Raw genomic sequence first — 21,373 nt, forward strand, 5'->3', positions numbered from 1 at the left:
GCAAGACTCCGTCTCAAAAAAAAAAAAAAAAAAAAAGTTTAGCACACTTTTTTGAAACGCTTTTAGAATTATCTTAAAATAGCCGGGCGCGGTGGCTCACGCCTGTAATCCCAGCACTTTGGGAGGCCGAGGCGGGCGGATCACAAGGTCAGGAGATCGAGACCACGGTGAAACCCCGTCTCTACTAAAAATAAAAAAATTAGCCGGGCGCAGTGGCGGGCGCCTGTAGTCCCAGCTACTCAGGAGGCAGAGGCAGGAGAATGGCGTGAACCCGGGAGGCGGAGCTTGCAGTGAGCCAAGATCGCGCCACTACACTCCAGCCCAGGCGACAGAGCGAGACTCCATCTCAAAAAAAAAAAAAAAAAAAAAGAATTATCTTAAAATATTGACTCTTTTAGAATTAATCATTTAATAAATATTTGTTTAATAGTAAAACAGGCTTTAATAATAAGTATTTAAGTATTTAATAAGTATTTAATACTCTAAAACAGGCTTTAAGAGACTTCAAAACCTGACAATATGCTTGATGTTTATTTTCCATTGGATTCAAAGATTACAAAGTCTTCTTGACAAAATGAGTAAGCTCAAGAGTTATGAAAGCTCAGGGGATGGTGAGAATAAATGACAGAGTATCTGACAAGTATGTGTGAGTATCTTCACAGATGTTGGCTATACCCAGGTTTAGAAGAGAAAGGAAGATTGGATTAGAAAAATAAGAGAAGGAGGATGGACTGGCTGAGGAGGGGAGGGGTGCACAAGAATAAATGTGGTCTACTGGAAGCAAACTGGGGAATTAGGTTTTGGAAAAGAGATTGGGTGTAGGTAATCATTTGAGATAAGAGAAAGGGTGTATGGCCGGGCGCGGTGGCCAGAACTCTGGGAGACCAAGGAGGGTGGATCAACTGAGGTCAGGAGTTTGGGACCAGCCTGGCCAACATGGTGAAACCCCATCTCCACTAAAAATACACAAATTAGCCAGGTGTGGTGGTACGCCTATAATCCAGCTATTCGGGAGGCTGAGAAAATTGCTTGAACCTTGGAGGCGGAGGCTGCAGTGAGCCGAGATTGTGCCACTGCACTCCAGCCTAGGCAACAGAGTGAGACCCCCATCTAAAAAAGAAAGAAAGAAAAAAGAAAAAGAGAAACGGTGTACTTGAGATTCCATAAGGCAGAACCAGGTTCTGAAAGATCAGATAAGCCAAGGAGAAGAATTCTCATTATCCTGTCAGCAGTATTAAAAAAAAAACAAAACAAAAAAACTCACTGGTTTGATTAGCAGGGGATTGATTGACTGATGCAATCAAAACCCTCAGGGACAAAACTATAAAACTTAGAAAGCTGTGAAGAGTTCCTCCTCACTGAGGCCAAATATCAAATATGAATTATCTGGAATTGTTCCCTGACCTCCCATCTGTGACAGATTCCTTAGGCAGTTATCCCTACTCTTGGTTTTTCTTTCCACAGATAATGGAATGAACACTTCCCTCCAGCAAACGTTCTAGAAACTAACAAGTCAGGCATTATTTTCTGCTAAGGAACAAACACATTCTTGAGTAGTAGCTTGAAGGCTTCTTTCCTGTGACATTGTCAATATACACCAGACTCATTAAGAAAAAAATCCCAAACCTGAAGGAGCTAGAGGTGTTAGGCACCGCACAGGGCACTGGAGATAAAGCAAGATATTTATCCAACCAAGGTCAGGGTGATTAAGCATTTTCTGGTAGTTCATTAAAAATGGAAATTACAGGCCCCACCCTAGATTTCTGGAATCAGAGACCCTGTGGAGAGCCTTGAGTTTTAATAAACTCAGGTGGTTCTAATGCGTAATGAGCGTTTGTTAAGCGTTGTACTAGATTAATTGTGTGAATATGATAAGAAACTTCACAGATGCCTTCCTGATGGTGTGAGGGCGGGGCTGAGGGAGGAACTGAACTGATAAAATCTCGTCAGTCTCCACTGTTCCAGCTTTTTCCCTAAAGGAAATACCTTGGTCGGGCGTGGTGACTCATTCTTGTAATACCAGCAGTTTGGGAGGCTGAGGCAGGCAGATTGCTTGAGCCCAGGAGTTCAAGACCAGCCTGGGAAACATACTGAAACCCCGTCTCTACAAAAAGTACAAAAATTTGCCGGGTGTGGTCGTGCAGCGCCTGTAATCCCAGCTACTCAGGAGGCCAAGGTGGGAAAGTCACTTGAGCCTGGGAGCCCGAGGCTATAGTGAGCTGAGATCGCGCCACTGCATTCCAGCCTGGGCGACAGAGCAAGACCCTGTCTCAAAACAAAAAAACAAAAAAAAAGGAAATACCCAGGATTGCTACAAAGAAAGTAAGTGAGATTTCCTCTGTAGATCATTTTTTAAATAATTGTTTCATTAGATTTCTAAACTTGATCTTAGAATCTGTGTGTGTATCTGTGTGTTATCAGGAAAAGCCTGAAGAAAAACAATTAGGAAAAACAAAATAAGGGTAGACAACATGATGGGGACTTAATTCATCAATTTTCCTTTGTTGTTCCTGTAAAAATATTTAGTCTCTGGCCCTCTCATTACACCTTCAATTTTTACTAGTTTGACATAAAATATCTTTTAAAATATTTATTGTGCATGGAGTATGTCAGATGTAGACACAGGACATCTAAAGGACTTAGTTTCTTATGGATGGAGAGTGACCCACAAGTGAATGTGTTCCTAGAAAGAAAATCACTTAGCTACAAAGAAAGTAAAATAAGGAGATGAGTAGTAGGAAGGTATTTCAAATTGAATAGTGATGGAAAGGTCTCTCTTGGGAAGACATTTGAGCCGAGAACTGAAGAGAAGAAGAGGCAGCCAGAATTGCAAAAATATCAAAGAAGAGCTTCCTTGGCCATGGAAGTGGGAAGGGCTGTGATGAATCTGAGGCAACTGGAATTGACAGTGATGGGGGAAAGCTATAGTGAAATCAGCTGAAGGCCGGAGGCCAGATTTTATAGGACTGGGATAGCCACTTGGATCTTACTCTAAATACCATAGAAAGTGACCAAAAACCTGCTCCCTTGGTTTTGGTTTCAAAACAGTATTCTGGTGGTTGAGCAGAGAGGAGTTGGAGATGGGCGAGGAGGGCAGAACAGAATATAGATTTGGAAAACAATAGTTGAGTTGGTGAAAGGAAGGCTTAACCTGTGGCTCCAAAGGAATGGGTTTGGGGGAAGAGAGCCATTGGGTTGAGATCCAGAGCGGCTTTAGATATGTTAATTTTGGGTGCTCCTTATACATTCTATTGCAAATGTGTTGAGAATTGGGCAGGAGATTGAAATCAGAGAGTGAACTTGAATCTTCAAAAACGAGGAAGATTACCTAGGGAGAGACCAGGACTGGGAGACCAGAACTCAACCTTGAAGCACCCCAAGATTGAGAGGTTCAGAGAATGTGGGACCAGAAAAGGCCACAGAGAACATGACCAGTCAAGTTAGAGGAATGTCAGCTGCAGACTGATGAGAGAAGAAAACATTCTAGGAAGAAGGGCGTGGTTAGCTATGTTAACTGCTGCTCAAGGAAAAATGTGAATTGGTGAATTTCTTTGTTTGGTGACTCAGTGGAGTCATCTGGGACATGTTCAGGGACCTAAGATGTGGGAAATCAGCAGGGATTTCAAAGACCTAAGCAGAACAAAGGATGAAAGCATATTCAAAGACAAGGAGAGAGAAAGTATTTGCAACTCATGTAATATACAGGAACTTGAATCTATAACTATCTCTTAAAATTGATCCCTCCCCCCAAAAAGGCCAAACCTGATGGAATAAACTAAGAAATAGGCTTGAACGTAAGAGTTGGCAGCAAAAGAAATGAAAATGATTTTTTAGCATAAGAAAATAAAAGGCTTAGACATATTAATAATAGAACGGATGGAAGTTGAAAATATATGAATATACTATTTCTCACCCAGCCAGTGGGCAGTGATCCAAAAGTTTAACATCTTTTTAATTTGTTGCTTGGAGTGCAAAATTGTACAACTTTTGTGCTTGGGAAACTGACAAAACATGTCAAAATTATGGATGCATTCATTCACAGTCCCATTTGCGGGGAATATGCCTTTTCAGGCCAAGATTCTCAACTTTTTGGAATCAGTAGTCCTTTGCACTCATTATTGATGAAGGTCCTAATAAGCTTTTGTTTATGATCGTTAGTATCTATGTTTACTGTATTAGAAATTTAAAACTGCATTTTATAATTATTCATTTAAAATAATATAAAACAAGCCAAGCACGGTGGCTCACGCTTGTAATTCCAGCATTTTGGGAGGCCGAGGCAGGCCGATCACCTGAGGTCGGGAGTTCGAGACCAGTGTGGCTAACACAGTGAAACCCCGTCTCTTACTAAAAATACAAAAAATCCGCCGGGTGTGGTGGCCGCGCCTGTAGTCCCAGCCACTCGGGAGGCTGAGGCAGGAGAATCGCTTGAACCCGGGAGACGGAGATTGCAGTGAGCCGAGATCGCACCACCGCACTCCAGCCTGGGCGAGAGTGAGATTCTGTCTCATAAATAAATAAATAATAAAAACAAAAACCTTTTTCTGAAAGAAAATTTCGAGCTAAGTGGCTTTTTTATTAATAGAGAAAGTCAGAATTACAAAGGACTTAGGAAGAAGGGCATTGGGGGCCTTCTTCTTGCCAAAGACGGGCACAACGTTGACAAACGCCGCTTGCACCGCATCCGCGGCTCAGCCCGGCCTGTCTTCTTCCCGTGCGGCCACCTGAGTGAGAGTCTGACCTGTCGCTTTCCCAGCGCGGCCGGGAACCACGGACGTGGCCTCCCGGCATGGGGCCTGCGGCTTCCCGGGCAGTCGGGGCCTCCACCCGGCCCTGGTCCAGGGGCGCGCCTGCCAGGAGCACGATCGATCTTCCGGGACGAGGCCCTCCAGTGGCGCAGCCGCCGCCACCCGGGAGACCGTCTCCGGGCCGGTCCCCTGCAGGGCAGGAAGCTCCGGGGCGCGGACCCAGAACTGCGGGTTGGCAACTGAACCGCGCTTCCGGCTGCCGCCACCGCCAAGATGGAGTCGAAGAGGAAGGAGCCGGGGCGCTCGCGTCCGGACCGCGGGCTGCGCCTCACGTCACTCCTAAGATTTTATTTCGGAAACAAAATTATTGAGAAGGAGCCAGGGCGCTCCCGTCCGGACCGCGGGCTGCGCCTCACGTCACTCCTAAAATTTTATTTTGGAAACGAAATTATTGAGAAGAGTGGCTTGGTTTCACTGTTTTGCAAATCTGTTTAATGGATGGCTCCTTAGAAGAGCTGTTTTTGGCCCGGCGGCGCGGTGGCTCACGCCTGGAATCCCAGCACTTTGGGAGGCCGAGACGGGCGGATCACGAGGTCAGGAGATGAGACCATCCTGGCCAACACGGTGAAACCCCGTCTCTACTGAAAACACAAAAATATTAGCCGGGCGTGGCTGCGGGCGCCCGTAGTCCCAGCTACTCCACTCGGGAGACTGAGGCAGGAGAACGTCGGGAACCCGGGAGGCGGAGCTTGCAGGGAGCCGAGATCACGCCACCGCACTCCAGCCTGGGGGACAGAGCGAGACTCGGTCTCAAAAAAAAAGAGGAGCTGTTTTCACTTCTTCGCTTCCCCATTCCTTCTGTTGCAGTGTGTTTTGAGCCGCCTTGTAGTCCCAGCTACTCCAGAAGCTGAGGCGGGAGGATCGCCGGAGCCCAGGAGTTCACCAGAGGCTGCAGTGAGCTGTGGTCACCCCACTGTACTCCAGACTGGGCGACAGAGCAAGACCCTGTCTCTCAAAGGGAAAGTATTTTAATAACTTTTTCAACTAGTTGTGGGTTTTTTCTGTAATTCTATCAATGAACTTCTTTCGTACGATGCCTTTTGAGCAGTTTTCCCCCAAATGACTCATAGGTGCGTGCTGTTCCTTGTAATTAATTTTCAGCCTATTGCTCAAGATCGTCAGAAGACCTGAGGGAGTCCTGCTGATCTTAGAACACTGGCCTAACTCTGTCTTTTCCCCAAGCAGGCAGCCGCCAGAAGTTTGTTGGATTTGAGGAGTCCAGAGCGCCGACCCGCTCTGTCTGCGTGGACTATTTCCTTGGATCTTTGTGGACCCTGAAGTTGCCAAGTGTGTGTGCCTGCTCCAGAAAACAAAGGAAGCCACCATTGTTTCTCATTCCGAGTGCAGGGAAATATCAGCAGAAGCAAACAGTCCAGTCTTCAACACCTACCAGGATGTCCAAAAGGCTCAGCCCTCAGTTACAGCACATCACGGAAGATGCCTGTTGTGAAACACAGCTGGAACCGATACAGCTGTTCTGTGATGTTGACCAAATCACACTCTGCAGCAAATGCTTCCAGTCCGAGGAGCACAAACATCACACGGTGTGTGGGATACAAGAGGCTGCTGAGAATTACAGGGTAAGAGTCTCGCAAATCCCAAAACCCTCTGGCCAACTCCTATACGGATGAAATGGACAGATATTCCAGTCCTCCAAAACCATGATCTTAGTCGATGTTTATTAAAGAATGTTAGATAAGTTCATTGAACCTTCAATCTAAAGGCTAAGAAAATATATACTCAGAGTTGTTGGCTGTTGAACTCTAAGGTTAGGAATCCAACTGTTGTAAATCAATGATCTCACCTGGAATTCTGTGCTTTCTGTCTAGAAGTTATTCCAGGAAATATTGAACACATCGAGGGAGAAACTTGAAGCAGCTAAAAGCATATTGACTGATGAGCAAGAAAGAATGGCGATGATTCAGGTCAGTGCTTATCGTGATTCTTGGGGGAAAATTACCAGTAATGTTGTCAGAAAATAGTGTATCATAAACAAAGTCAAAAGACAAATCACAAAGCAGGAAAAACATGTGAAATCTATAGGAAGGAAAAGTGCTAATATCTTAATGTATAAAAAGCTTTTTAAAGTCAGTGAGAGGCTAGGCGCGGTGGCTCACGCCTGTAACCCCAGCACTTTGGGAGGCTGAGGAGGGCGAATCACTTGAGGTCAGGAGTTTGAGACCAGCCTGGCCAACATGGTGGAACTCCGTCTCTACTAAAAATACAAAAAGTAGCTGGGCGTGGTTCCACGAGCCTGTAACCCCAGCTACTCGGGAGGCTGAGGCAGGAGAATCGCTTGAACCAGGAGAGGAGGCAGAGACTGCAGTGAGCTGAGATCACACTACTGGACTCCAGCCTGGGCCCCAGAGCAAGAATCCGTCTCAAAAAAAAATAATAAATAAAAATAAATCAGTAAGAAAAAGACTAGAAACTTAATTTTAAATAATGATCAAATAAGAGTTTGCAGAAAAGAAAGTGTAAATATATTTTAAATACATTGAAAGAAACTGAACTTTTGTTCATGGTAAGAGAAATACAAATTATATTGTGAGTAAAATGGCATTTGCAATGCTATTTGCAATGATCAAAAAGATTAGTGACACCATTCGGAACAATGACATAGGAGAAGGAGCATCTCTTGTACTTCTGGTTGCCACATAAATTCTGAAACCCTTTAAAGAGCGATTTGAGAATTGCTATCCAGATTTGAGGGTTCACCACCTGTTAGGCACATTTCACTTCTAATTTCAGACCGTGTCTTCATACTTAATCTTATTCTGTGCAAGGTATCCCCGATTCTGGGTCTTTTCTTTCCCTCAGTTTTTAAAGGAAGTAAATGCCTAGTTGGGGAAGATAGTGGAGGAGAATTGCCTGGCTAAGCAAGAATTTTTCAGCTAATCCCCCCTTTTTTTTTGTTTCAAGCACCACATGTTCAGCAAATACTGAGATCTCACTGTTTGCCAGGAACTATGCAAGCTGCTAGGGGCGCGTCAATGGAAAACAAAAAAAAAAAACAGTTCTGATTTTGTGGAACTTAAATTCTAGTGGAAGTAAACAAAATAAGTTTAATGTGTAGTGTTTTTTGTTTTTTTTTTTTTTTTTGAGACGGAGTCTCGCTGTGTCGCCCAGGCTGGAGTGCAGTGGCGCGATCTCAGCTCACTGCAAGCTCCACCTCCCGGGTTCAAGCAATTCTCCTGCCTTAGCCTCCCAAGTAGCTGGGACTACAGGCGCCCGCCGCCTTGCCCGGCTAGTTTTTTGTATTTTTTTAGTAGAGACGGGGTTTCACCGAGTTACCCAGGATGGTCTTGATCTCCTGACCTCGTGATCCGCCCATCTCGGCCTCCCAAAGTGCTGGGATTACAGGCTTGAGCCACCGTGCGCGGCCTAATGTATAGTATGTTACATGGGAAATGTTTAAAAAAATTTTTTTAAGTGAGAAAGAAAGCAATGGAGTGAGCTTTTAAATAAAGTGATGAGAACCTTGTTATTCAGAAGGTGGCACCGAAGGAGGTGAGGGATTGAGCCATGCGGTTGTCTTGGGGAGGAATATTCTAGGCAGAGGGAAGGCCTGGAGGCTGCCATGTATCTGGCTGGAGCTGTGTAAGGAAATGGGAGCTGTAGGTGATGAGATCAGAAGATGGTCAGTCATTCAGGGTGGCTAGCCTTCAATGAAATACAAGGTTCAAAACCACTGGAAGGTTTTGCACAGAAGACTGACATGGTTTAACTTCCATTTTCATAGAAACATGCTAGCTGCCAAATGAAAATAGACATTCAGATAGTAAAAGCAGAGGTGGAGAGACGTGTAAAGGGACTTGCAATAATTAGGGAGAGATGATGGTGAGCTGGGGGACAGGTAAAGAGGTGGTGAGAAGTGGTCAGGTTCTTGATAAATCTTGATTTCATTGAATTTTTTTTTTTTTTTTGAGACGGAGTTTCGCTCTTGTTGCCCAGGCTAAAGAGCAGTGGCTCGATCTCGGCTCACTGCAACCTCCGCCTCCCGGGTTCAAGCGATTCTCCTGCCTTAGTCTCCCAAGTAGCTGACATTACAGGTGCCCATCATCATGCCTGGCTAATTTTTGTATCTTTAGTAGACAAGGGTTTCACCATATTGGTCAGGCTGGTCTCGAACTGCTGACTCATGATCCATCTGCCTCAGCCTCCCAAAGTGCTGGAATTACAGACGTGAGCCACAGCGCCTGGACGATTTCATTGAATCTTAAATAGCTTAATAGAGATGTTACTTAAGCATCTCTAAGATGACTACTCCCAAATATATATCCCTAGCCCAGACTTCCAAAAGGTAGTAGACTTCACATCCAGTTTCCTACTTACTATCTTTACTTGGATGTCTAATTGACTAACCAAATTCATCACATCCCTAACTAACCAAATTCATCACATCCCTAACTAATGCGCACGCCTCACTTCTGGAATCCAGCCCTGCCATAGATTCTCTCTCTCTATTTTGATAATTCCATTCTTCCAGTTGCTTAGCCTGAAATTTTTGGTGTCTTTCGTCCATGACTTCTTTTTTTCCCCACACCTCTTACCCAAGCATCAGCAAATCCCATTGGCCCTTTTCCAATGTCCTGGTCTCCTCCTCTGTGTTGACAGAGGCTGTAGCTTCCTTAGTTTTTCCTTATTGATGAACATTTCTTCGTCTGCATTTTATGTTGTAAAATTGTGTTGATGTCTTGGCTGATGTTGACTCAAATTCCATTTGTCCTTTGGGCTTATTGCTTCTGTACTTTATATTTCCTTGTCTTCTTTTTTTTTTTGAGACGGAGTCTAGCTCTGTTGCCAGGCTGGAGTGCAGTGGCGTGAACTCGGCTTACTGCAACCTCTGCCTCCCAGGTTCAACCGATTCTGCTGCCTCAGCCTCCCAAGTAGCTGGGATTACAGGCATGTGCCACCACGCCTAGCTAATTTTTGTATTTTTAGTAGAGACGGGTTTTCACCACGTTGGCCAGGATGGTCTCGATCTCCTGACCTTGTGATCTGCCCACCTTGGCCTCCCAAAATGCTGGGATTACAGGCGTGAGCCACCGCACCCGGCCTTCCTTGTCTTTATATTGGGGTTAGAGATGGAAAGAACACATTGTGGTCAATGTAAGAGAGAGAGAGAGAGATATATATATATAACTATTATAATGTGTGTGTGTGGTGTTAATCTATCATGTTTAACCTGAAGTCTGTCATGTCTATATGAGGAAGGAAGAGGAACAAAATTTTAAAAAGATGATTGAGTCTGAGTATAGTATGAGACTCCGGTTGTTGGATGAAGAGTGTGAGCTGAATCTCCAGAGACAGCAAGAATGCACGTCTGACTTGAACTTGAGAGAAGGCCTTCTGAATCAAGTGATCCAACTTGCCACAGAGCTAGAGGAGATGTTCCAGGAAATGCTGCAGGTGAGATGTTGAAAACAACATCCTCTTAGTATTTGAAAAATGAGAAAAAGAAGAGCTGAACATTATGTCAGTTCCGGAATAACATATCCAGTGACAACCACACATGTATTAAATGAATTATATACCTACCTGGCAACTCTATTTCTATGAATTTATCTTCACATGCATATAAAAAGACATCAATAAAGCACAATATACCTATAAATATATTTGTACACATATTACTCTATTATACTTCAAATATACTTACACACATAGAAAAAGATACCTGGATAAGGCAACACTGAAACTGAGTTTCAGTGTAGAGCCATGGTTTAGAATTCTCCTTTGAAGCCCGATGAATAGAGTTCCTATCTGAGTCAGCTGTTTCCTGGCTCCTGGGTGGCCTACAACCTGCTGCTTAACCTTTGACTTGGTTCCTGTAGCTGTAAACCGCACATAACAATGGCCCCTAATTTATAAAATTATTGTGAGATTTGAGTGAGGTAATCTGCTAAGCTTATTAAACAGTGTCTTGCTTCATGTTAAGCAGTTGATGAGTAGGAGATATTACAATTATAACATTTCATAGCAAGAGGTTAGAAACACCCTATATTTATCAATAGAAGACTCACAAAATGTGCTCTGCACATACATGGAAGAATACTCTTCAGCATGTTACGATGGTGTCACGGCTCTGTGTATATGAATAAGGAATGTTCTCCAAGAAAAAAGTACGTTGTGGGATTAGTAATCAAATATAATAAACTATCACTTATGTTTATGTTCTTTCCCCCTAAATAACATACTCACGTTGCTTATGTGACTACCTATGTAAAGTATACTTGGAAGGATAAAAAGAAAACCAATATCAGTACATAATTATGTATTTCTTATTAGTTAATCTATATAACTTAATTTTAATTGATTTCAAGTTAATGAAAAAATAGGGAACCTTCTGAGCAGCCACAGAAAAAACATGAAATGTTTTAGGTACATGTTAATTTGAGTAAGGGCTGCATGTACCAACATCTGTGTCAGCTTAAACATACATAATGGGGTCAAAGAATCCACTGTCTCTTGAGAGGAATCCTGCTTCAACAATATCATGGTCTTGCCTAATTATGTCTATTCCTGGGGTAGCAGGCAGAAAAGCAGGTTTGGTTTGTTTTGTTTGGTTTTTTGTTTTTTTTTTTTTCCTTTGAGACAGAGTCTTGCTCTGTTGCTCAGGCTGGAGTGCAGTGGCTCGATCTTGGCTCACTGCAACCTCTGCCTCCCGGGTTCAAGCAATTCTCCTGCCTCAGCCTCCTGAGTAGTTGGGATTATAGGCGCCCGCCACCACCCCTGGCTGATTTTTGTACTTTTAGTGGAGACCAAGTTTCACCATGTTGGCCAGGCTGGTCTCGAACACCTGACCTCATGATCTGCCGGCCTTGGCCACCCAAAGTGCTGGGATTACAGGCGTGAGCCACCGTGCCCAGCCGAAAAGCAGGTTTTTAAAGACATGGTTGAATGAATCAATAGGAGAAGTTACCAAACTCTTGTTCCTGAACTTGAGGTGGTTAAATAGTAACAAAGAGATGCTTCTGCAGAGACTGAGCCATGTGGGGAGAGAGAACATGAAGAAACTGAAGGAGAGTGAAGCAAGGGTTTCTGAACAGATCTGCAGCCTCCAAAAACTCACCACGGAGCTTGAGAAGAAGTGTGGGGAAGACGCCTTAGTATTGCTCAAGGTAAGATGCTAGGGAAAAGAAAATAAAATTCATTCCAGTATTTGAGAAATGAGAAGTGGACAGTACTCATTAGGGGTTGCCGCCAGAACACAATATCCAATGATCTTCAACTACAAAAGAAGACTGCACGACTATTTTTTAGCTGCCAAAAGCATTAGGAATGGTCGTAGCTTTGTGGGATAGTGTGGAGCTGCTTCATGAGATTAATTCTCACCTTAAAGCAGTAAGTTCGGATTGAGATGTGACACAGTGTGGTTAATTGATTAGTCAAATTATGATACATCCATACAATGAAATATTCTGTAATCATAAAGAATAAAACAGCTCTATAGGCACTACAAGAGTATCTTCAAGCACTCAAGTGAAAAAGATGCAGATTGCTTTTCGTTTGATCTTTCGAAAAGAAGTATATATACACACATATACATGTGTGCCTGCTAACAGTCACAGACTTTCTGGCAAAAATAAATAAATATATAGTCATCTGCGATGATCTTGAAACAAGGGTGAGATTATCTGCTATGGTCTGAATGTTTATGTCCCTCCAAAATATTTATGTTGACATCATGTCCCCCAAGGTGATGGTATTGGGAGGTGGGGCCTTTGGGTAGTGAGTGGGTCCTGGGGGCAGAGCCCCTGTGAGTAGGATTAGGGCCCTTATAAAAGAGGCGGAGGAAGACCTTGCGCCTTCGGCTTGTGAGGCTGGAGATGGAGGCTACCAAGGAGGGCTGGAGCCCTCAGCGGACACGGAATCTGCCGGTGCCTTGATCTGGAGATTCCCGGCCTCCAGAACCGCGAGAAATGAATTTCTGTTGTGAAGAAGCTACTCAGTCTGTGGTAAGTATTTGCATATTTTGAATTTTGTACAGTAACATACGTTTCCTTTTCAAAAAGTGGGTTATCTTTCTTTTTTTAGATGGAGTCTCACTCTATTGCCCAGGCTGGAGTGCAGTGGAGTGATCTTGGCTCACTGCTATCTCTGCCTCCTGGGTTCAAGCGATTCTCCTGCCGCAGCCTCCCGAGTGGTTGGGATTACAGGCGCCCACCACCACACCCGGCTAATTTTTGTATTTTTAGTAGAGATGGAGTTTCACCGTTCTGGTCAGGCTTGTCTCAAACTCCTGACCTCAGGTGATCCACCCGCCTGGGCCTCCCAGCGTACTGGAATTACAGGCATGAGCCACTGCGCCCGGCCTTACTGTCTTTTTAAGACTGTCCATATCCCTCTGCTAGGCTTATAATTGCAAGTGAATGCGCTCATCTGGAAAGCGTCTGCAGGTAAATCCTTAGGAAGCAGCTCAGTTCTTGATCATGCAGGCAGGTGTGGCTCTGCCTGCCTCCCACTGCCCTCCCAGCCAGCAGCCCCTTGACCTGCTCAACTCTGGCCACCCCCTGCATGGAAAGCAGATAGATGCTCGCGTTCTGAAGACTGAGAAATGATGGCTCTGAATAAGATGGCTGGGGTGAAGGATAGAAAACATTTTCCTTGGGGATACAACAACATGATTTCATGCATTTTTCTGACTTTTTCTGTTTCCATGTTAGAATTTGTTCATCTGATAACTAGCATTATGAGGCTGAAGACATGACATGGAAATTGAGTTTATTGTAGAGGATATTTTCCTGGGCACAGATTGCGAAAGACGGCTCAAAAACCCAGTAGTAACCTGGTCTCTTTTCTTTCCCTTAGAATGCAAAATACTCTTTAGAAAGGTGAGTTTTCATTTTGGATACAATTGGGTCAGAACCAGAGTCCAATAAGATGTTGATTGGGATAAGGAGAGTGCATTTGCTGGTAGGAGGTAATGGGATCCATCTACTAGACCAAGGGGTGTGTGGTCTGTGCGGATGACTGAGGCTGTCCTTTCCCTTCAGGAGCAAGTCACTGCTGCTTGAGCGTCTAGAGCCCGCTCATATCATAGACTTGAGTTTATGCCACATAAGAGGATTCAGCAGCATGTTCAGAGTACTCCAGAGTAAGTTGACACGTGTGAACGCTCACACGGCTCTGTTCTGTATTTGAGAATCGGGTGACCTTCCTGCCATAAATGGAAACAAATTCCAGTAGTTTAAAAATTTTAGGCCAGCATAGTGGGTCACTCCTGTAATCCCAGTACTCTGGGAGGCCAAGGCGGGCAGTTTGCTTGAGGCCAGGAGTTTGAGACCAGCCTAACCAACAGGGTGAAGTCCCATCTCTACAAAAAACACGAAAATTAGCCAGTTGTGGTGGTGCACGCCTGCAGTTCCAGCTCCTTGAGTGGCTGAGGCAGGAGAATTGCTTGAACCCGGGAGGCGGAGGTTGCAGTGAGCTGAGATCACACCACTGCACTCCAGCCTGGGCAACAGAACGAGACTCTATCTTAAATAAATAAAAATTTTAGGAGACTGGAGAGCTGAATATGTTATACATATTAGATAACGATCAAGAAAATAACTGTATGGTCTTATATGAAAGCTTTTCCCATGCAAATTCTTATTTATTTATTTATTTCTTTGGAGACGGAGTTCCACTTTGCCTAGGCTAGAGTGCGGTGGTACGATCTTGGCTCATTGCAACCGCCCCTTCCTGGGTTCAAGTGATTCTCCTGCCTTGGCCTCCCGAGTAGCTGGAATTACAGGCATGCACCACCACACCTGGCTAATTTTTTGTATTTATAGTAAAGACGAGATTTTACCATGCTGGTCAGGCTGGTCTCGAACTCCTGATCTCAGGTGGTCTTCGTGCCTTGGGCTCCCAAAGTGCTGGGATTACAGGCGTGAGCCACCATGCCTGGCTGCAGATTCTTTACCAGTTTCCCAGCCATGAAACATGATTGCAGGCAGATTCCACTGCTTAAAAATGTAAACTTCTAGGGGGAGAAATTCAGCATGTATAACAAAGGGTTTGTATCTCCTGTCCTTATAGCTTTGCCTTTTCCAGAGCGTCCTATTGATGGAATCCTACAGTGTGTGGCCTTTCGAGGCTGACAGCATACTGCAGTTGAGATACAGAATGTCCAGACTGCTTCATGTATCAGTAGTTTGCTCCTTTTCATTGTTGATAATATCCCATTGTAGAAATATACTATAATTTATTTATCTTTTGCAATTCTATGGACATGGGTTGTTTCCAGCTCTGTGCTGTAAATATTAGCATGCAGGTTTTTCTGTGGGCATAGCTTCACAGTTCTTGATTAACTATCTAAGGGTGAGATTGTCAAACTTGTTTTCCAAACTACCTGTGCCATTTTGCCCTCCCACCAATAATGTGCAAGATTCAGTTACTCTATATTCTCACCAGCATTTGGTATTGTCAGTTTGTTTTACTACATCCAACCCAATAGATGTGTAGTGGTATCTCATTTTAATTTGCATTTCCAGAATGACTAATGATGTTGAGCATATTTTCATGTGTTTATTTTCCCTCTATCTCTACTTTGGTGAAATACATGTACAAACCCCTTTTTAAAATTGGGTTGTATGTTTCTTGAGTTTTATAATTTCTTTATATATTCTGTTTAGCAGTCATTTATCAGATATGTTTTGCAAATATTTCCTCCCAGTATGGTTTATATTCTCATTTTCCTAATACTGTCTTTTGAAGTGTAGAGGTTTTGCATTTTGATGAAGTTCAATTTATCAATGTTTTTCTTTTATGATTTGTGCTTTTTGTGTCTTATTTGAGAAATTTTGCCAAAGCCAACAAAGATTTCCTTCTAAAAGTTTTATGGCTTTAGGTTTTACGGTTTTAGGTTTTACATTGTGGCCTATGAACCATTGAGAGTTAATATCTGTATACAGTTCACAGAATGGTGCAAACCCTCTCTTCCCCCCACCTTTTATTTTTATTTTTTGTCACATGTGTATCCATTTGTTCCAGTTTCATTTGTTAAAAACACTACCGTTGTCCATTCAATTTACTTGGCCCCTTTGTTGAAAATCAACTGGTATGTGTGACCAGATGTATTTGTGACTCTAAGAGGTCTATTAGTGGTTGACTCTATCCATGTGACCAGGTCTATTTGTGACTCTAAGAGGTCTATTGGTGGTTGACTCTATCCATGTGACCCAGGTCTATTTGTGACTGTAAGAGGTCTATTGGTTTTGACTCTATCCATGTGACCAGGTCTATTTGTGACTCCTAAGAGGATCTACAGGTTGGCCTCATCCATGACCCAGGTTCATTTGTAGACTGTAAGAGGTCTATTGGTTTTGACTCTATCCATGCACCCAGGCTCATTTGTGACCGTAAGAGGTCTATTGGTGGCTGACTCCATCCATGTGATCAGACTCATTTGTGACTCCTAAGAGGTCTATTGATGGTTGACTCCTATCCATGTGATCAGGCTCCATTTGTGACTCCCAAGAGGTCACTGGATGGCTGACTCATCCATGTGACCAGGCCCATTTGTGACTCTAAGAGGCCCTCATTGATGGCCGACTCCATCCATGTGACCAGGCCCATTTGGCAGACTCCCCAGGAGGTCCATTGATGGTTGACTCTATCCATATGACCAGGTCTATTGTGACTCTAAGAGGTCTGTTGGTTTTGACTCTATCCATGTGACCAGGTCTATTTGTGACTTTAAGAGGTCTATTGGTGGTTGACTCTATCCATGTGACCCAGGTCTATTTGTGACTGTAAGAGGTCTATTGATTTTGACTCTATCCATGTGACCCAGGTCTACTTGTGACTCTAAGAGGTCTATTGATGGTTGACTATTCCTTTGCCAATAGCACATTGGCTTGAATGATAACTCTGTAGGAAGTCTTGGAAGCAGGTACTGTGCATTCTCCAAATGTATTCTTTTTCGGAATAGTTTTGGCTACTGTAGGTTGTTTGCTTTTCCACATAAATTTTGAAATCAGCTTGTTGGCTTCTTCAGAATGGACCGCTGGGATTTTTATTGATATTACATTGAATCCGTAGATCAATCTGGGAAGAATTGACATCTTGACAATATTTAGTGCTTTCAGTCCAGGAATACAAAATATCTCCATTTATTTAGGTCTTAGATTTCTCTCATTAGTGTTTTGTCACTTTCAGCATACAAATGTTATATGTATTTGGAGATGTATCCCTAAGTATTTTATGTTTTTTAGTACCGCTGTAAACGGTATTTTAAAATACCAATTTCTAATGGACATTTCATTCATTTCTAGTTCATTACAAGTATATAGAAATGGAATTGTTTTATATATATTGACATTTGTACCCTATTACTATGCAAAACTCACTCATTAGACAGTGGATTTCTGTAAATAGATCCTTCAGGGTTTTCTACAAAGTCATGCAGTATATGAGTATAGATAGCTTTATTTCTGCCTTTCCAGTCTGTAAGCCTTTTCTGTATTTTTCTTGCCGTATCATACTGGCTCAGACCTGCAGTGTGTTGAATAGAAGTGATGAGAGTGGACACTTGCTTATTCTTGATCTTAGGAAGAAAGAAGACATTAAGTCTTTACTGTAAATTCTGATACAGCTATAGGGCTTTTTGTTGTTTTGTATTTTGTTTTTTTGTTATTTGAGATGATGTCTGGCTCTGTCACCCAGGTTGGAGTGCAATGATGAAGTCTCGTTCACTGCAACCTCCTCCCAGATTCAAACGATTCTCTTGCCTCAGCCTCCCGAGTAGCTGGGACTACAGGCGTGTGCCACGACACTCAGCTAATTTTTGTATTTTTAGTAGAGACGGGGTTTCACTCCATTGGTCAGGCTGGTCTCAAACTCCCAACCTCGTGATCTGCCTGCCTCGGGCTCCCAAAGTACTGGGATTACAGGCGTGAGCCACCGTGCCTGGCCCTAGCTATAGGTTTTTTTTATGACTGCCTTTCATCAAATTGAGGATGTCCCCCTTTATTTCTGGTTTACTAAGAATTTTTATCATGAATCAATGTTGAATTTATCAAGTTCTTTTTCTCTTGAGATGTTCCTGGTTTTTCTTCTTCAACCTTTTCTTGTTGTTGTTGTTTTTGAGATGAGTCTCGCTCTGTTGCCCAGGCTGGAGTGCAGTGGCACGATCTCGGCTCACTGCAACTTCTGCCTCCCAGATTCAAACGATGCTCCTGCCTCACTCTCCTGAGTAGCTGGGATTACAGGCTGCCACCAGGTCCGGCTAATTTTTGTAATTTTAATAGAGATGGGGTTTCGCCAGACTGGTCTCGAAGTCCTGGCCTCAAGTGATCCGTCCGCCTCGGCCTCCTGAAGTGCTGGGATTACAAGCATGAACCAATGCCCGGCCACAGCTGTGCATTTTTCCAAAGATAATTTGCATTTGTTTCTGCCAGTCTCCTGGAAATACTGAGAGTCTCAGACAATTTATTTAAAATTCAAGACATGTAGCTTTTGAGACCAACCTAATAATGTGAATTGGCCTTCAAATTCAGAGATTTAAGTTAATTAAATTTACTGCAGTCAAATACTAGAAATTAAGTTGGATTCCACGTTACAGAAAGTAGGAAATAAAGGCTCTCCAGGTTTAAGGCTTAGACAGCTGAAGCAGTAAGGGAGCTGTGAGCTCCCTTAGTGGAGACTGCAGAGGGCTGGCCTTGAAGTTCTATTTTGGGTGTATTATGTTTGAAATTCCTGTGTTTTTTCCAGCTGGTATTTGGCTGTTTATAGAGTGAGTCATAAACACAGAGAAGGTCTTTAAAACTGAAGCACAGTTACCTGGAGGCAGCGAAGGAGAATATACTACTTGAAAGGGGTCCTAGGACCAAGCCCTGTGAAAGATCACGATAGTTAGAGGTTGGGCAGAAAGAGGTGAGAGGAACAGAGATAGGAAGAAGGTGTATTTGTGCAGGTATGAGGAATTCATTGAGCCTGCTTGTTCTCAGCGTGAGTTGCTGGAGGGTCCTCACAGGTGTTCTGTCCTCCACTGGTGAATTCTCTGATGTACTTACTGCCTGATGTCCAGGGCCTGTTGTCCGCAATTTCCAGGCCTCTATGTTACCCTGTGGAGATATTTAAGATGTGTAGAGTACATCATTGGGAGGGCCATGAATGAGTTGCTGCTAGCTTACTCCTCCGTCCGCTCCAGGCTTGGAGACCTGTAGAAGACCAGGGTTGGGTCCCAAGTGATATCTGGGTGGAACTTGGCACCAGGACAGTTTGACAGCCTCTGGGGTGAAGGTGTTTTTTGTTGTTTGTTTTGAGATGTTGTTTGTTTTGAGATGTTGTTTGTTTTGCTCTGTCGCCCAGGCTGGACTGCAGTGGCGTGATCTTGGCTCACTGCAACCTCTGCTTCCCGGGTTCAAGCAATTTTCTACCTCAGCCTCCCGAGAAGCTGGGATTATAGGCGTCCGCCACCACACCTGGCTAATTTTTGTATTTTTTAAAATAGAGATGGGGTTTTACCGTCTTGGCCAGGCTGGTCTTGAACCCCTGACCTTGTAAGACACTGCGCCTGGCCAGGTGAAGGTGTTTCTAAACCTTCCTTAGCCCATTCATCTTTGTTTTATTCTTCCTGCTCAGGCAGACTGTGTCCCTTTCCATATCTTATGGACTTTTTCCTCCACGAGGTCCATATTGAAGTAAAGTTTAGAGGTTCCTTTTTCTGGACCCTCCCAAATTGCCTCTCCCGTGTCTGCGCCTGGGGCTTGTGCCCACTCAGTGGGAAGCCCAGGCGTGTTAGAATCACGTCTCTGGCATTGGCATTGGTGAACTCCTACGTTAATGAGGGTTTTCTCTCCTGGCAGGACATTTAACGTTGGATCCGGAAACAGCTCATCCCTGCCTGGTCTTATCTGAGGACCTGAGAACTGTGAAACTGAGGCATGGGCAGCAGGATGGGGCTGACGACCCAGGAAGATTGGACTTCAGTGCCATGGTGCTGGCTGCGGAGAGCTTCACCTCAGGGCGGCACTACTGGGAGGTGGACGTGGAAAAGGCAACCAGGTGGCAAGTGGGCATATTCCACGGCTCTGCAGACACGAAGGGCAGCACGGCCAGAGCTTCCGGAGAGAAAGTCTTGCTCACAGGGTCGGTGATGGGGACGGAGTGGACCCTCTGGGTCTTCCCCCCTCTGAAAAGGCTCTTCCTGAAAAAGAAGTTGGACACAGTTGGGGTTTTCCTTGACTACGAACACGGGCAGATATCATTCTACAATGTGACCGAGACATCCCTCATTTACAGTTTCTCCCATTGCGCCTTCCAAGGAGCTCTCAGGCCTGTGTTTTCCCTCTGTATCCCAAACGGAGACACAAGTCCAGACTCCCTCACCATCTCCCCGCAACACGGTCCTTCTTGTGATGCTACTGTTAGCCCTTAATCTTCTGTGTGCAAACTCCAACACCACAAGAGACCAGAAAGTTGGAGAACAGGACATTGAAAGAATTTTTGTAAACTAACCCAATAAAAAGCGTTCCAGGAGTTGGAGCCTGATTTAATATCCGGAGCCGTTGCATTTGTGTAACTGTCAACACAAATGTGTGTAGTGGAAGAGGTTGCACTTAACTTGAATCATGAATGATAATAACAGGAAAATCCTACACTAATGAGAACAAACGCATATGCATCATAGGGTTGGGGAATTAGAGAAGAAATATAGTCTGGGGTCGTTAGAACTAGGTTAGGAACTCGATCTATTTCTGAAAACATTTGCAAATTCAGGTATAATCAGGAATGAAAGCAGGACTTTAGATGTAAGCATGCCACCATGAGGAACAGAGACGTCCCATTACTGACAGTGAGTATCAGGACCTCCCAAAATTTTTATTCCAAATAGAGAATAATAATATATATAGATATTTTATGTGGATAAGAAGGAGGAGTTGTGGAAAATGTGAATATTTTAAAATTTTATTTTTCTTTTTTTTTGAGACGGAATTTCGCTCTTGTCGCCCAGGCTGGAGTGCAGTGGCTTGATCTCAGCTCACCACAACCTCCCTGGGTTCAAGCAGTTCTTCTGCCTTAGCCTCCCAAGTAGCTGGGGTTACAGGTGCCCACCACCACGCCCAGCTAATTTTTGTATTTTTAGTAGAAGCGGGGATTCACCGTGTTGACCAAGATGGTCTCGAACTCCTGACCTCAAGTGATCCACCCGCCTCGGCCTCCCAAAGTGCTCGAATTATAGGTGTGAGCCACGGCGCCTGGCCTACCTCTTTCTGATAAGAACAATTTGATTTATTAGAAGAAGCCCGAGAGGTAATGCTTTGAATCAGGTAAGTAATATCAATGATGCCTGGTGTTCACCCTGTTTCTCTATTTGGTGATCTACTGGCAAATGCTTTCCCTTACATCCTTGCTCAGGGATCTTTCCCTTACATCCTTGCTCAGGGATCTTTCCCTTACATCCTTGCTCAGGGATGGTTGTGTAATGCTGAGAAAATAAGTATCTACACAGGGACTTTCATGTTTAAGTTTTATTATACTTTATCTCCTTTAATACTTTTAACAACCTATGCGTGTGCATTAAGGTTACGACTCATGTGGAAACTGATGCTCAGAGAGCTGATTTGTTT

The 21,373-nt window shown here is 43.8% G+C and overlaps 1 protein-coding gene across 1 annotated transcript; it reads left to right on the plus strand.

Moving 5' to 3' along the window:
- The first annotated feature begins 5,525 nt into the window (after window positions 1–5,525).
- Window positions 5,526–20,735, plus strand: TRIML2 (tripartite motif family like 2). Its single transcript, XM_021939053.2, has 7 exons — window positions 5,526–6,388; window positions 6,638–6,733; window positions 10,026–10,220; window positions 11,792–11,932; window positions 13,623–13,645; window positions 13,808–13,908; window positions 19,610–20,735. The coding sequence occupies exons 1-7, from the start codon at window positions 6,203–6,205 to the stop codon at window positions 20,179–20,181; spliced, it is 1,314 nt and encodes a 437-aa protein (XP_021794745.2). The 5' UTR covers window positions 5,526–6,202; the 3' UTR covers window positions 20,182–20,735.
- Window positions 20,736–21,373: the final 638 nt, after the last annotated feature.

Source organism: Papio anubis, chromosome 3 (assembly GCF_008728515.1).
Source record: "Papio anubis isolate 15944 chromosome 3, Panubis1.0, whole genome shotgun sequence".
NCBI lineage: Eukaryota > Metazoa > Chordata > Mammalia > Primates > Cercopithecidae > Papio > Papio anubis.

Bases quoted from the DNA above. Each gene is read 5' to 3' on its own strand.
- TRIML2 (XM_021939053.2), top strand. From the start codon at position 6,203: ATGTCCAAAAGGCTCAGCCCTCAGTTACAGCACATCACGGAAGATGCC. The intron at 6,734-10,025 runs GTCAGTGCTTAT...TATATGAGGAAG, and splicing joins AAAGAATGGCGATGATTCAG to GAAGAGGAACAAAATTTTAA. The intron at 11,933-13,622 runs GTAAGATGCTAG...TCTTTCCCTTAG, and splicing joins ACGCCTTAGTATTGCTCAAG to AATGCAAAATACTCTTTAGA.